General features: G+C 41.0%; 2 protein-coding genes and 1 long non-coding RNA gene across 5 annotated transcripts in view; 2 read left to right on the forward strand and 1 right to left on the reverse strand.

The window, feature by feature from the left end:
- Positions 1-4,624, forward strand: part of adam12b (ADAM metallopeptidase domain 12b) — a 99,395-nt gene extending 94,771 nt beyond the window's left edge. For all 3 annotated transcript variants that reach the window (XM_044046266.1, XM_044046268.1, XM_044046267.1), the window contains 2 exons: positions 2,762-2,937; positions 3,140-4,624. In XM_044046266.1, the coding sequence (XP_043902201.1) occupies positions 2,762-2,937; positions 3,140-3,191 (228 nt within the window). In that variant the 3' untranslated portion in view covers positions 3,192-4,624. The remainder of the gene's footprint in view (positions 1-2,761; positions 2,938-3,139) is intronic.
- Positions 4,625-6,445: 1,821 nt separating this feature from the next.
- LOC122782072 lies at positions 6,446-9,356 on the forward strand. The gene is made up of 3 exons (XR_006361883.1): positions 6,446-6,543; positions 8,182-8,282; positions 9,206-9,356. It is a non-coding gene; the product is annotated as an uncharacterized LOC122782072 (long non-coding RNA).
- On the reverse strand, positions 6,828-15,457 carry dhx32b (DEAH (Asp-Glu-Ala-His) box polypeptide 32b). The gene is made up of 11 exons (XM_044046270.1): positions 14,889-15,457; positions 14,582-14,775; positions 11,729-12,104; positions 11,403-11,639; positions 10,447-10,540; positions 10,211-10,360; positions 9,227-9,418; positions 9,009-9,149; positions 8,138-8,328; positions 7,293-7,483; positions 6,828-7,147 (listed from the first exon to the last, which is right to left on the reverse strand). The coding sequence occupies exons 1-11, from the start codon at positions 15,171-15,173 to the stop codon at positions 6,964-6,966; spliced, it is 2,235 nt and encodes a 744-aa protein (XP_043902205.1). The 5' UTR covers positions 15,174-15,457; the 3' UTR covers positions 6,828-6,963.
- Positions 15,458-16,233: the final 776 nt, after the last annotated feature.

Genomic DNA, 16,233 nt, shown 5'->3' on the forward strand with positions numbered 1-16,233 from the left:
TAATTATATATCAGGTTATATTTATCACATTATTAAATGTAAAACTATTTTTTAATTAAATTTGTCTACATGTTATTTTTATTCTACTTTATTCCTGTCTGTTTTTGTCATTAGTGGATTTGTTTTGCATCATATATTTATATCGTTCCATATCAAAGCAAAGACTTTTATTTTGAAATTGGGTGCAATATGATCATGAACAGTTGAATTTTTTTAACCATTTTGGCAATTTTTTTACACGATCGACCCCCGGTCTGACCAGACTAGAAGTTCACTGGCCTCCAGGTCATTTGAGTTTGAGGCCCATGTGTTATATTATTATGGTAGCGTAGCCGGCATTTGTAGCACTCTGGCAGGGCCCTGATAAAAAGGAACAAGGTATTTCCCAACATCTGATAAACTGACTCTGGAAATAATCCAAATTCACAGGAGGAGAAAAAAAAAGTTAATTTCTTAAGCTGCTGTAACGCGGGTCAGGTGCACTACAAAATGTAGACCGCAGCATTATCATTTCACTGCTGCAGTGTAAAAAAAAATGTCATATCATTTCAGGAACTTAGACAAATCACTTTGTTTTTGGCCAGACGTCCACACATTTTTCAGCTCCTCTGGCAGCTTGTGAAAGGTGCTTGTAAGCCCAAGGCTCATAGATCTTTCTCAAGCCACAGAGCACAATGCAATCCTTCATGTTGAATTGAGACGCCAACACCACCACCAGTGTGAGGTTTCCTGCCAAGAGCGGCATTAGAAATGCCAACCACATGCTAACCTGGAATATTCTGGGGTTTGAGAAGTGCTTTATCTGGCAGTTCAACGTCTTCATTTCCCTCGCTGTTGAAAAATCTGCCCCGACACTTTCTGCAGCAGGAGCCTGAAACTAAACCATCCATAACTTACACATGCAGGATCTGATCAGGGGCGAATATGTGTTTAAAGATCACAGCGGGTGGCTCGCTGTATGTGGAAGTCTGTGAAATACTGTTAGTTTCACCCAGATTCTTCTAATAGGATCACAGCAGCCCCCCCCACACACCCCTCCCGCTGTGTTCGTTTTTATTACCCCCAAATTCTCAACAAGTGAGAACAGTATCCATGTGGGACTGCGGTGCCGATTTCAGCGGAATCTAAACCTGCTGTGCTGTGAACGGAGCAACAATCTGATGAAAGCATCACAACATTTCAGCCTCTGCGGAGCGTCTTGTGTTTATGTGAAGTGCTCCGGGGCTGTTGTATTCACAGAGTTTTGCTGAAGCCGCATCTTGATAAACTACTTTTTTCACTCTCTCTCGCCATAAAGGAAACAAAATATTATTTTTGTATGAATGAATTACTGCTTTTCATTCCTTTTTTGTTAAAAGACATTCTAACGGAATGTTCCCAATATAGATGCAGGTTTATGTTGTGATGCGTCAGATTGTAACATTTAGTTATAGTCGAGTTTTATTGATCTATAATGTCACTGGATGTAATCGAGAAAGTAAACATTGTGGAAGTATTGACCAGTAACTGTAAAAATGTGTCCTGACGCATTGGTTTTTGCCTTTAAAGTTGTCTACGTGTTGATCAAGTGACATAGGGTGGAGAAAACGGAGGACCCAAACGCAATTTTACAGTGTTTTAAATGAATAAAAAGGCAAAAAAGGTTCAACTCCAACTGAAAGAAACATGGGGAGCATGAAAAACTGACAGAAAATTAACAAACCAACAAAGACAAAGTCACTGAACTGACTCCTCTGTTAAATATTGAGATTTTAGACGTTTCCTGTAGCTGAATGTTGGAGATTAATTCAAGTTTTCAGGATTTTTAAAGTCGTTTTGACTGATCTACAGTTCAGCATTGTTCAGTTTGATCCGCTAGTGACTCTTCCAGTGACGACACTCTCTGACCACTCAGTGGCCGACAGTCTGACGATGTCATATTTTAGTATCGGCTCAGCTCGTTTGGATCCTCGAGTCAAGTCAAGCCGGTTAGAGCTAGAACTGTATGATGGAAAAATGCCATAAGTGCATCAGAGAGGCAATCAGACACAGGTGAAACACATTAGGGCGGGGCAGACAATCAACAGGGAGGACAGGACAGGAAGTAAAACTTGATGAGGTAAACACATGACGAAGACGTACAAAATAAAACAGGAAGCAAGAAACTGAAAACCAGACATAACTAAAAACACAAGGGGAAGCAATAGGGGATTAAGTGCCTTGCTCAGGGGCACCCCAGCCTGTGTCCCTTCCCAGTGTTTGAACCAACAACCCTCTGGTTACACAGGCTGCCCGGCCCTAGAACGAAAGTATTGATATTCTTACCCTTGTAAAGCAACAGATTTTCCTATATTATTATTTCTACACTAATGATTTCCATTCGTTCCAGTTCTTAATGGATTTGTGCCGTTAAGACCATTTATTGTTTCATTTATTATCAGCTGCAGTTCATCCGTATATTCCTCGGCGGTGTGGTCCGTGTGAACGTGCAGATGTTTATCGGCGCCTCGCCTCGTTCACTGTAGATCAGTAACTCGTGATGGCACCATGTTCAGATAACCCCGTGCACTCTCTCAGCGCTGCCACAGACACGGGGAGGCGGGGTTTGCTGATAACACAGTGCCCTCTATTGAAATGTTGAGGCTAGTGTCTTCTGGTAGCGTCTGTTCAGCTAATCCATATTTAAAGAGAGGTAGGAGCTGATATATGTGTTGTTTTCCAGGTTAAAGTGAGGGAACTGACTTGTTTGTACTGAATCTGAGTCTGTTTCCTGTCCCTGTAGGACTTTGACAAGCCCAGTCCGCCCCAGAAGCCTCTGCCTGCAGACCCGCTCGGGAGGAGCTCTCGGTCGGGTCACGGCACCACAGCGGGGAGGGTTCACAAACTCGCCGCCGGACCCCTCCCCGTCCCCATCCCCACTGTGCCCAGGCTTCCACCCAAAATCCCTCTACCCTGCAGGTCAGTGCAGACAGGAAATACTAAAACAAAAAACATCGGCTTAACATTAGTGAGCTGGTGTCTGAGATGATTGTTGCAAGCTTGGAATGTAGTGTAGTGTCTGTTTTATGTTGAATTTTAAATAATCGGATATTTGTGAATGGATTCAGAACCGCCCACGTCTAAGAATCAATGTCCACGCCTGCTTGTGTTCACATTTCAGACCTGCGCCGGTGTTGCCCTACAGACCACCAAAGACCCGGGACGACTGCTGAGCTCTTGGACGTCGTGGACGTGTAGATAACCCTACGTACACATGGAGACGCTCTTTGATTTGCACTAAAGACTGAGACCGCGTCAGCGTCTGTGGGACATTTTCAAGCGTCGGCAGAGTTTCTGATGAAAAAGAGAGGCGGTGCCGCGCCTCTCAAACGGTGCTTTCTTCTCCTCGCTCAGGTACCAATGAACTATTTATCTATTTAACTATTTAACTTCAGTATCACCAGTTTGTGCACAAAGAGTGAGGTTTAGAAGAGAATGGAAACATTCTTTGATGGTTTTTATACATTTTTGTTTTGTTTATTCTCAAATGAAATGCCGATATATATATATATATAATGTTTTTATATAAATATAACCAGTGGAGTTGCTTGAATGTTTGGTTTTTGGACTTAAATGAGAATAAAGGGAGTTCGCGGAGTTCAAGTAAGCAAGTTGTCAGGACAGGTTCTGGCCCACAGAGCTTTTTCATACATTTCTGATAGATTTATGGATTTATTCATCATGTTTTGGGTGCTTTTCTAGCTGCTCTAATAGTTTTCTAGATGCATCATCTAAAAGCTGGATTCCAATACTTTAGACGTTCAGCGAAGCCAACGTTACTATTATTACGAGATCAATCAAATCAGCGCTGCCTCTCCTTTATTTCCTTATAAGTTCACATTGGCCGTAAAGTACAAACAGGAAAAGCACACATCGCGGCGCTGGTTGCGTGTGTTGGCCGTGGTTCTCCTGATGCTGGCAGACGCTGCAGAGCCTCATCACGTTGTCGAGCGGCCACTCGTGTGCCAGAGAGTTACGCCGACGCCAAATAACTCGGCGTCGACTCCAGTGTTTGTGTTCTCTTAAACGTTCAACGCTCACTTTTTTGTCTTTTGAGGCTGCGAGCCAAGGCACATGACGAGAGCCTTTTTCCAAACTCCAGACCCCGTTTCGCCGCATCTCTATCCCTCTTTTCCTTTTGCCGTCGTGACATCAAGGCGGCGTTCGTTAGCGTCGGAGCTCGCCGTTGCACTTTGAGTTAGGCACTTTTCCCTGTGTGATGTGTGTTTGTTGTTGATTTGCTGTCATACATGAAGGGATTCAACTGTTTCTGGAAAAAACAAACAACTTTGTCAGAGTTTTTCTTGTTTTGTTTGTGTGTGAGTAATTGCCCTCTGTTTAATGCTGTTTGTTAGTGCTTTGTTAGTGTCATTTGTAAATTGTAAATATTGTACGTGCGTAATCATTTCTCCTCCTTTTACAAGCACAGTAATATACGAACTGCTGCATGGCCGTTCCTCATTTACACTACAGGCGGTGAGATTGACGTTTGACCCCGTCACTCGTAGGCCAGACCACGAATGTTCCGGGATCATTTGAACAGAGGGATTTGATTGATTGATTGAGATCAGATCCAAATAAAACTGCCTTTATGACTGTTTTACAACAAGGTGTCTTTTCACTCTCTCTTTGCTTGGCTTTGAGGAAACTTTGACTTGTTCTCCAGCTTCAGCTTCATTCATTGATCACATGCAGGGCTCGGCTGCAGCAGCAGCAGCAGCCCGACACTGCCACCTGCTGAACTATAGTGGTCATTACAGAACAGTGAATATAGAGTTTCCAAAAAATGTAATCCGCATGTTTTTGGACAGTTAAAGGAAATCTGAGTATCTGGAGAGAACACGCACACAAACAGAAATCCCAGACCTTCTTATTGTGAGTCAACAGTGCTCACCACTACACCACCATGAGGACCCTCTCCAGTTATTTCCTGTTAAATTGCTTTATTATTCTTCACACCACATTCTCTTTACAGCTTATATTATTACAAACATGTTAATCAAAAGGGAGCTATTGCTGCATTTGACCAAATATTAACTACTTGTAGTAGTTGCATGTTGGTTGATGGAAGACTAATTATACCAGGACCAATTATAGTCATCATTAATTAAAATGACTTAGATGACTTAATTACTTGCTGCCTTGTTTAAAACGTTCCATAAAATACATAATAATTGAAACATTTTAGTAATTATTGAAAGAAAATGAAGAAAAAAAACAAATATTCCCAATTAAAAAACTAGAGTCATTAAATGTTTGGCATATTTGCAGGAAAAACACATTTTAAACACATTATAATCAATTGACCTTATTTTTTCTGAAAGTCTATTGTTGTAAAATACATAATATATAATATTAACAAATAATATATAAACCTTTCAGTCAGGTAATTACATATCTATACCATCAGATATGTTCATTTTACATCTACAGTCGGTGACTGAAAGTAAGCAAACAGTTATAAGTTTTGTTTACTTGTTGACTTCACTTTTTAGTTGGATTCTCCTAATATGTGAAGTTCTAATAATACCAAGTTCAGTCCTCGTAAATGTGAGGCATATGAAGCTTAATTACAAGAAAAATCTAAAGTTTGTTTTTAAATTAGTTCTATGACTGCTTGCGGTCCACCTGCAGTACCTACTCGTCCTACCGGGGGGCTACTGCTCAAACTTGAGGTGTCACTGGTGTACAGAGAGGTCCAGAGAGTTTACAGACGCATAAAAACAAAACATATGAAAATAGAATAACAATAACAGAGGCAACATTAACAGGTTTTCAATTTCTGGCAACATTATTTTCCTTTTTTGATGCACACATTTAAATCTGTTTAGCAACCACTGAGGTAATTAGTTCACTAATTAGTAAATTGAAACCACAGCTGATGAATAAATGCATAAGTGTGTGTGTGGGGGATTTCAATGGGATTAATGTCCTCATGACAACACTCGCCTGGCTGCCTATAGTGAGCCTTTCATTTGGCGTCACTTGTAAGAAGCAGTCTGTGCTCAGTCCAACACTGGACTGAAAGACTCCATTCCTTCCCCTGGATGTGTAAATGAAGTCTACACCAGACAGATACTTGTGATGGCACAGGACGATACCAGCTGGACAGGAGAGGACTATTTTGAGGGGACACTGCAGTCTCCATGTTCCGTGTTCAGACACGTGGACAGAGGACGTGTTCTTCCCGGTTTTACGAACTGCCGAAGGAAAGAAAAGAGCTGCCAGTTTTTGAAAGCTTGTTTGTCGTTGTCAGTGAAAACTGTGAGTATACAGTTCATGTTTTGACACTTCAGTGTGGAAAATACTGCACTTTTACTTCGAAGTACTCGTTTGAAAACTCTTCTCACTCTTCTTTTTCTTTTTGAAACAGATTCCACAGTGGTGTGCCGAACGCTGTCCAGACAGTGAGTCCAGTTTCCAGCTTTGTACCCACATCCACACACAGCAGCAGGCTGTAGATCCTTTTCGGGGACAGACTGGGACAAATAAACCGTGGGAAATGTCTTGCTAATATGGAGCTGCGTGAGTGATAAGTGTGTTTAAATTAAGTGTGTTGGGACCAGAATCATTGCAGACTAAAAGTGGCTTACTTTAAATACAGTGTATTATTGCTGTAACTTGAGTAAAGTCGACCTGATACACATATGTGATGGAGTGTTATATGATATCAACATGGGACCTTTATTGAAATGAGAAAGAAAACATGATATCCTGACAGAAAGTAGAGAGTTAGTCATTTCCATGGGATGTTTGGTAAATAAACTCCATTTTATTTATCTTATATTAAACATTCACACATAAATCTGAACTAAAGGTTTGGGAAAATTCTGCAAATTTCTTTGTGGGTCCTGACCCAGTATAGTGCAATTAGTCCTCACTGGTAGCTGCTGTTAATACTAGTTATTTCATCACCTTTGCTGGGAATCGTGAGTTAATCGCCAGTCACTGTATAACACAGCGATCGTAGGCGTGGTCCTGCTGCTGCTGCTGCTGTTCCTCACGGGAGGTTGAAAGCGTCTCTTCTCGTTTACGAGACGCTGCGTGGTTCAAAATGTTCTGGAGTATGTCTTTGCTCTCGCTGGGCGGAAGGTTGTAGAAGAAATACTGTGGTGCCATTTGAAGGAACCTAGTAGGAGAGAACATGGGATTTTTTAAAAGGAACAAACAAAACAGAAGGAAAATGTTTATTGACATATTCCCATAAACACAAACTTTAATACTACGTTCATTTTTATATACAGTTAAAAGAGACGGACATTTCAGAGACTTACTCCTGGGGTGTTATGTGGGTGACGGTGCGGAGGCAGTTGTCTTCAGAGAAGGAGTGCTCATGGAACAGCACCCACTCCGGCAGACCCAGCTTCGGGCTCTTGGCTCCATAACCTGACAGAGGGTAGATCTGTGCCACGTGCTTATGGGTCATGATGGCGTAGTTCCCCGAACCGTCCACATCTCGTGCCACCTGAGGCCCAAAAACAGTCACCTTCAGATGGATTTCTACAAAGACATTTAACCTACCGGGGACATTCACATTGTCTAGTAGCTCTTGATTGTACAGAAATCTCAGAGATACTCTGACATCATCCTTCTGCAGTCAATGTCTGATATGATGATAGATCGGAGACTTTACTTGGTTAAATACAAGTATTTTATGTCCTTTATTTAACCAGGTAAAGTCTCATTGAGGATAAAATCTGCTGAGAGAAGGCAGTAAAACTATTATTAAAAAGACAACAATTACATGCTAAAAGAAATACAAATAAAACAATACAAAGAAGGTATTAGAACATTTTAATATTGGCCAAGTGAACTGTTTTATCATTTAAGATTCAATTTAAAGCAACAAACTGTGAATGTTTGAGCGTCTTTAAATTTAAATAAATTAGTCCTGAAAAATAAATGATGTAGCACTTTTAAGAGCTTTCTTTCCAAGTTTTGTTCTAAGGATACTTAAAAAAAAAAAATTTGTCAGAAAAGTATTTATAAAATTAGTAAAATCTCAGTTTTAATTAAAACACCCTCCACATGTTTTCTGTAGTTCCACTTACAGAAGTTAAATGGTTTATTGATTGTTTATTTTGAGTGCTATATTAGAAACGCATGTATATAATCTGACCTGCATGAAGAAACCTGCCAGCAAAGCTCTCCTAATGTTCACAGTGTTGCTTCGGGAACCAAAGGCGGGCGCTGAGAGCGGCAGCTCGATCCTCCTCAGAGTGTCGGTCAGCTCGGCGTGAAGTGCGTCGGCCGTCAGCAGAGAGGTGAGACTCAGGCAGGAATCCTGACACCATGTCTTAACATTACAGTCTGGAGCCAGAGAGGAGATTATTGGAAGCCTAGATGTTAATATTAAGTATATTTGTATTTATATATTTGTATAAAAAAAAGCCTCATAATATCTACTCCTGCTTCAGTGTGTAATATATTTGCTGCTTCATCTCACTGTTTGATGACCTTTGGCTGGAAACTGAAGTTTGTAAACCATTCACTCCCCTACACCAAAGCCCATAGAGAAAAAACAGCTAATTTAGCTCTTTGTGGACATTTGTGTCACTGAGGTAAACATGAATAACGGTTGTCAAACAGTAAAGTCACAAAACAACACAACAGAACTTACTGATGGACCTAAAAGTGGATCAGCAACTCTGTATACGATGTATAGTCGACTCAATCCCCAGCTAACAATTTTTGGTTCCCAGAACGTTTTGGTTGTGGGAACGTTCCCTGAAGGTTCCCCCCTAGGTTGTCCTGTGGTTGATAAGGAAAGTTTTCCTAACCTTCCCCTAAGTTTTGGTTACACATTCAGTTCCCAGAACCACTTCTGTCACAACCTTCATACAACCTTTATATAACATTTTCTAAAGGTTCCCCCAACTGTCTACTTTTGATGATAAGCAGCAAACGTAGATTCTTAAGATGTCGTCCGACAACATCCTACAACCACACGTCGCAAAGGCGTTTGAAGACCATCATCTCTACAATCTCACATGGATCCAGCTGAGCCTGTTTAAAGGCCTTGTAGATATTGATGAGGGTGAAGTGGTCTCCCTCTGGGTGCTGGAACTTCATGTGGCACTGGTTCACATCTGGCTTCAGGTTCACTGAGGGAACCATGAAGCATGTAGGTGCTGGAAAAAAAAACACTGTTTTCACTGTTTGATTCACGCGTGTCTCTCTGGTGCAGGTCGGCGCCGGCTCTTGTTACCTGTCAACATGGCGGCTATGATGATCACCTCGCTGACGCAGTCAAACTCGCACGAAGCCAGCAGAGTCTTGGCCAACTGGGGCTTCAAGGGGAACTCGGACATGATGATGCCCACCTCGGACAGGTTGCCATGATTGTCCAGAGCTGCCAGGTAGTCCAGATCCTCCATAGCCTGCATCAGGCTGCCAGGATCTGACCAAATGAAACCTTTTCAGTCGGTGTGGCTCAACACCACTTTTTTTAGTGTCCAATAATCATACCAATTGTAGAACCTTGAGTATCTACCAGTTTTAGACCACTAAATGCATACAAAATGGCCTTAGTCTTCCATTTTGCTGATTGGAGCTCAACAGGAAGAATATATTAAATAGCCACCAGGGGGAAACTCCACTGGCTGCAAAAAGATTATTATTCAGCAAATAATCATTGTATTTTTGTATTTCAAGGAGGATGAAATGATGACATTCATGTAAATACACGTTGACACGATCTCTAAGGGATTCTTTTTCTGGTTTAACTGTGACATTGGACCTTTAGTGTTATAACATCCTGGTTTGCACGCTGAGGAAAGGCATAAAAGGCAGCAGCAGATAAAGATTTCATAATCCCCGTCAACCATCACTTTGCAAAACTCAAGTTTGTGGTAAAAGGAGAAGAGATAGTGAGGATGGAATAAAAAATCCAACATTAATACTGTCAATTATTATCTACACCCACACACACATATACTAGCATGAGTAATCAACTAATGGGAGACTCGGTGTGTGTGGGTGAATAAATGTGCAGGAACAAACGCCCTCAGAAGCAGGTCAGTTCACACAGAACAGGAGCTGTCAGTGCAGATGAGACACGGCTCACTGCTCTGCAATGACAAAAATAAAGTTCTTGTGTGGAAACAAAAGGGAACAGACTGACCTGAGCCCCGACGTTCATATAATCATCTCTGCGGACATGTAATATTGAGAGTAAAAATGTCAAAGCTACCTGGCCTGTCGATGAAGTCGCAGCGGCCCAGCCCAGCGATCTCCATCCTCTTCAAGAAGAGCACAGTGGACGTGACGTCAGACTCCACGAGGTGTGGTCGTGTCTCGGCAGGAAGGCGCTGCTCCTCTGGGTACAGGCAGAAACACTTCCCTGCAGGACGCACAATAGAAAAAAAATCTATTATGATGACATGTCGGCAACAGTGAATTTGCTTTAAACTGTTTTAAAGTTCTCACCTGTTGGACCTGTCAAGTGTCTGCGACTCTCAGATTGACCCGCGCTGATTGGCTGAAAGATGACCGAGTTAGTTCTGATCCTGGGATTATAAACCTGTAACAGCATCACACTGTGTTAACACTGAATATTTGTAAAATGAAAAGTTTATATTGACTGAACACAATGAAATCCTTTAGCGAAATAATTATATAAAATAAATAATTAATGATATACTTCAGTGTTACACATGGATCATTTAAACTCATTTCTACCTCATTAATCCACACTCAACACCCCATTATGGTTTATTTCTGGTTTTCTTTTTTGATTTATTTACGCACATAAAATATTAAAATGACACAATTAATAATTTGGAGGTGAATATGTGGGAGAATTAGCAGTAAACCTGACACCTGGCTTGTATATTAGAATTCTCCTTATGGCAGTTCACAAAGAAATAACTGTACAATGATAGAATGTGGAATGAATGGGTTGTAAATTCAAATTGATTGGAAAACTACAAAACTATTTTTAGCTGCGTTTAGAGCCTTACGTAGAAGGTTTTTCTTTTTTTAAGGTTAAATATCTGGATATGTCCACTACAAATTAAGGATGGGGTGATTTATAATTTTCAATTGGGATAAGAAGCATTCACAAAATGGCGGTCCTGGGGAAATTCCATTATCATGATGATCGTGAATGGACAAGATCATTTTAATATTTCACAAGAGTGATTGAAACATACGTCATATAATTTATTTTGTAGTGTTTTAACTGTAAAGTCACAAAGGGATAGTATATTTGTTTACTAAAATGTAAGATAGAATGATTCAGTGTTTTTTAAGCCTTTTGAAGAGTTAAAGCCCATGTTGGTCAGGATAATCATGATATTTTCAAATAGTCCCATGCTTATCACTGATTTAATTTAAAAACACTATCACTTTAAGTCTTATTTTATGACAAATGACTGACTTACATATCTTTTTTCAAGCCCTGCATCAATCACAAAGCGTATTGGGCCAAAACCCCAGAAGAAGTCTTCATTTGGGCTGGACGTGAGGAAAACTCTGCGGATCCGGTCTTTCTCCTCCTCCCCCTGAACTGGTAGATCCCCAGGCTGACCAGGATGCACAGCGACAGGCAGAAGTTCACCCAGCTCAAGACCTGACCTGTGCCTCTCATGACACAGGATGTTGTGGGCCAGATCTATCTCCTGGTGGACGGCAAATAGAGAAGGTCCCATTCACATAAGCTGGAATCTGTCATGTGCTGCTGTGTATGTGTGTGTGTGTGTGTTTTAACCTGTGCGGTCACCAGAAACACAACCACATCTCCTTCCTCGTCAGACTGGTGGATTTCCAGCACCAGACGTAGAGCAGAGCAGAAGTAGCCGTCACCTGTGCTGCTGTACACCACCTCCCCTCCAGTGGGGCTGTCAAGGTGAATCAGAGGCACCATGGACTTGGCGAAGTGAGCCAGCAGCTTGGGGCCAGGGTCAGCGGAGGTCAGGAGGACCACGCGGAGCTCCGGCCTCTGTACGGCTATGTCCTTCAGCAGACCCTGGAGTACGTCGGTGGCGGCGGTCCTGTGATGAGCCTGGTCCACTACGATCACGCCATAGTGCTCAAGCAAAGGGTCCGACATCATGCCTCTGAGCAGCATGTCATCTGTGCAGTACCTGACATGGATAATAAAATGATACGGACATCAAAGTCAGGTGTTGTATAACAACCATACGTAATCACAGCTGACAGCGCTGTGTGCACACCCCCCCTGCACCAGGAACCAGCTGACTGAAAGCAGCAGGGACACAGAAAGCAAGTTTTAGCCACTTAACAAAACGCTATCTTGAAAATACATTCACCACTTAATATTGCTGTCAGACAGTGTGTTAAGACTGGAAACTGACGTTCACTCATCCACACTACAGTCTATAAAGAAAATCTGCATTTTTACCTCAGTTCCTGGTCTCCTGCTGCCTCATATGGTATGTTTGTGATACTTAGGTAAATCCTAACAAAGGATTTCAAACATCAGAGTCACAAAACATCACATTTGAACGTACTTATTACGGCAGCAGTAGCTCAGCCGCTCCTGTGCGCCATAATATGAAATTCCTAATTTTCTCTATGGAATTTGGTGGAGGAGTGAGCCGTTTACAAAGCAAAACCAATGTCAGTTTCAAATGGAAAAGGCCAGTTACATATTGTATCATAAGATATTGTACACTTAAGTGAGTAAAGATTTAACTTAACTTAAATGGATAAAGGTTTCTTGGTGTCCCCCCTAGCAGCCATGTTAGCTGGGTTAGCACATAGCATTGTCAATGCTGACTACAGCCTCTTTTACACTATGATTAGTGGGTATAGCCACAATTTTTTTTTCTTTTCATGTAGATGAAGTCTATTTAACATTATTTCCAGTATCAGTGTTTGTTCTGCCACTGTGGTGTTTTGTGTAAATCAAGGACGACAAAACAAAACAAAACAACAACTCTAGTGATAATGTTTTTATAGTGGTTACTATTTTTGCATGTTTTACTTCGGTCTCTCTTTAAATTGATTTGTTAAAGTAAATTCATGCATTGGGCACTGCCACATGCTTTAAAAAGTAAGAACTGCAACACAAACAACACAAACACAAAAGATTTGACTCAAGAGTGAATGTGCACATTCCCACTGGTGAAAACCCAGTTTAAGCCTGGGATTAAACTGGAAAAAGGTACTTGACACACTGTATTCACTCTCTGAGAAAGCCTGATATAAATCGTGGTGTTTATTTAATTGGAAGCCTCTAGGCTGAAACAGCAAAACAGTATATTCAGAAGATTCACTTGTCTGGCCTCAGAATGGCATCTTAATGAAAGGCACTTTGTCTACACTTCAGCTTTACCCTCATTTAGTGTAATTTACTTTGATAATTAGTCTGGGGAGTGGGTCCTTTCACACCATCCTGCTGTCTGTTTATCTTTCCTCCGTCCTCTTAATGTGCAGAGTTACTTTTCCCCCAGCTGAATGATGAGGGACCCACACGAGAGAGTGTGACATATGGGTACACGGGGAGCCAGGCAGCTGTGAGGAGCCTCTGAAAAGAGTCCCCTCAGGCCTTTTGTTCACTTGAGAGGAAGTAAAGGCACGGTGATTTAAGCTGTGTGTGATGATAACGCCGCATTGTTGTATCCTGACAAAGGAGAGAAAGGCCGTGTTCAGATTTGGTATTGACATCTGTCCTCATGTGGACAGCCTTAACCCTCAGGCTTCATTACTGTCCAATTGGGGAAGATTTTTCTCTTGATCTGGCTGGATCATTTTGGCTGTGCTAATATTTTGTAAGGACGTCTCTCTCTTGACAAATTTTGGAATTAAAATTTTAATTTTTCCAATGGAACACTGTGAAAAAATGTTAAGTCACTAGAGGACAAAATGTCCACTTTCAAAAAATGCTTAATAAAGATATTACAGATTAATATGTGTTAAAATCCACAAAATGATTGAATGCTTTATGGATTTATGAAGAAAAATATATTAATCTGTAAATATTTCATAGCATTTTTTTGGAAGTGGACATTTTTGTCCTTAATGACTTTAAAGGGTAGTCAATTAAACTAAAACCTGGGGGTTAAAGCTGCACTGCATAATGTTTTGGTGTTATTTTTCTTGTTAATATTTAAAGTGTAGTACTGTTACACCTGGCATTAAAAAGCTACTCAGTTACGTCTCGTGTGACCACATGAGATCTGCTCTGGCTTCCCCTTCCTGTTTTCAAATACGCAATGATGTCATGAATGTTCCCAAGAACAAAATTGCATTTTAATGTTTCTACGTTTCGAGTGAATTACAGTTCGTTGGTGTTAAGTTCTAATAACCATTAGACAAATATATCATACCGTGATCAGTGTAAATATTGTGACAGTGCTGATTAGTTTTGATCTCTAATTCATCCTGAGGATGAATTGTGTTGATGTCTGCTGAGGAATGAGGCAAGCGACAAATGTGACTTTTGTGATCGGATCCAAGGACACATTGAGGATGGACTGGGACCGATCAGACCTGTAACTTATTGGACGTGATTGTTAATTCCAGGTCAAAGAATGTCAAAGAATCAATGAGAGAAACACCTACAGTCTGAATGTAGGAAGTGCAGGCTTCGACGTACCTGAGGACTGTGTCGTCGGTGCAACATGTTTCCAAAGGGACGCTGTAGCCAACCTCATGACCAATGTTGACATCCATTTCATCAGCCACCCTTAAAGCCAGATCTACAGCCTGCTGTGTGTGGATCTGGGTACAAACCACCATGCCGTGCTGGAACTGGACTGACAAACAGTATTCAGCGCACCACTGTGGAATCTGTTTCAAAATGAAAAGTGAGAAGAGTTATAAAATGTGACACTTGTCATACTTTGAAGTAAAAGTGTAGTATTTTCCCACTCTTGAAGTGTCAAAGCATGCACAGTATTTACTTGAGAACTTCTCCCAGTTTTTGCAGAGCCACTGACAATGACAAACTGTCTTTTGGCCAAAGTGTCCATGAATTCACATTTTGCTTTCCAAGCTGGCAGCTCTTGTCTTTCCTTCAGCAGTTTGTAAAACCGGGAAGAATACGGCAGTCCATCAAACGGATTAAGCTCCAAAATGTCATCATATCCTTTGTCCCTGTGACTCAGCGCTACTGTGTCTGAACACAGAGACTGGAGTGTCCCCTCAAAATAGTCCTCTCCTGTCCAGCTGGTATCGTCCTGTGCCATCACAAGAATCTGTCTGGTGTAGACTTCATTTACACATCCAGGGGAAGGAATGGAGTCTGGAAACCTTGAGCTTTCAGTACAGTGTTGGACTGAGCACAGACTGCTTCTTTCAAGTGACGCCAAATGAAAGGCTCACTAGGCAGCCAGCCGAGTGTTGTCATGAGGACATTAATCCCATTGAAATCCCACACACACACTTATACACAGAACAAAGATGGATGGGCAGGGACTCAGAGGGGTCTGGTCTTTTAAATGAGAACTGGCTCACACGCAAAGGCCACAAGCTGAAGACGATTTTGTGTAAAATGTATTTATTCATCAGCTGTGGTTTCAATTTACTAATTAGTGAACTAATTACCTCAGTGGTTGACACACATATTTACATGTCTGCATCAAAAAAGAAAGAAAAAGAATTGCCAGAAAATGAAAACCTGTTAATGTTGGCACAATCTGTGATGACAGGTTTTTAAATCTATAATTAAACCAAATGAAAACATGTACTTTGGCAGTGAAATGTGAGCCTGGGGATAAATAAATACGAACCATTGTTAGTGTTGTTCTTATTTTCAAATGTTAATTTCTTTATACTCTGCAAACAAAAATGGGACCTCTCTGTACACCAGTGATACATAAAGTTTGAGCAGCAGCCCCCTGGTGGGTCGAGCACATACTGCAGGTGGTCATAAAACTAAGTTTTTAATTTTTAGTTTTTAGTTTTGTAATTAAATGTCCAATGTCAAATATTTATGATTATTAAAACACATCAGGACATACAAGGTAAATCCAACTAAACAGTAAAGACAAGTAAAACAACAACAACAACTCAACACTATTATATTATGTATTATATATTTAGTTATTTAGTTATATCTCTTAAAGCAAACAGTCTGCTCGGATAATAAAGCAGTAGAAGATGGATGGATAACTGCAGAGGGCCGCATAGTGGCTCGCACTGTTGCCTCACAGGTCCAGGTTTACAACACTGTTCAACCAATGGGAACCCATAACATTTCTTTAAAACAAATAAAATAATAATCTGTTTTGTATTTGTGTATTCATT

Source organism: Solea senegalensis, linkage group LG15 (assembly GCF_019176455.1).
Source record: "Solea senegalensis isolate Sse05_10M linkage group LG15, IFAPA_SoseM_1, whole genome shotgun sequence".
Taxonomy (NCBI): domain Eukaryota; kingdom Metazoa; phylum Chordata; class Actinopteri; order Pleuronectiformes; family Soleidae; genus Solea; species Solea senegalensis.

Bases quoted from the DNA above. Each gene is read 5' to 3' on its own strand.
- dhx32b (XM_044046270.1), bottom strand. From the start codon at position 15,173: ATGGCACAGGACGATACCAGCTGGACAGGAGAGGACTATTTTGAGGGG. The intron at 9,419-10,210 runs GTAGCTTTGACA...TCATTTGGTCAG, and splicing joins CGACTTCATCGACAGGCCAG to ATCCTGGCAGCCTGATGCAG. The intron at 7,484-8,137 runs GTCAGATTATAT...TTTGGGCCTCAG, and splicing joins TGGCAGGTTTCTTCATGCAG to GTGGCACGAGATGTGGACGG.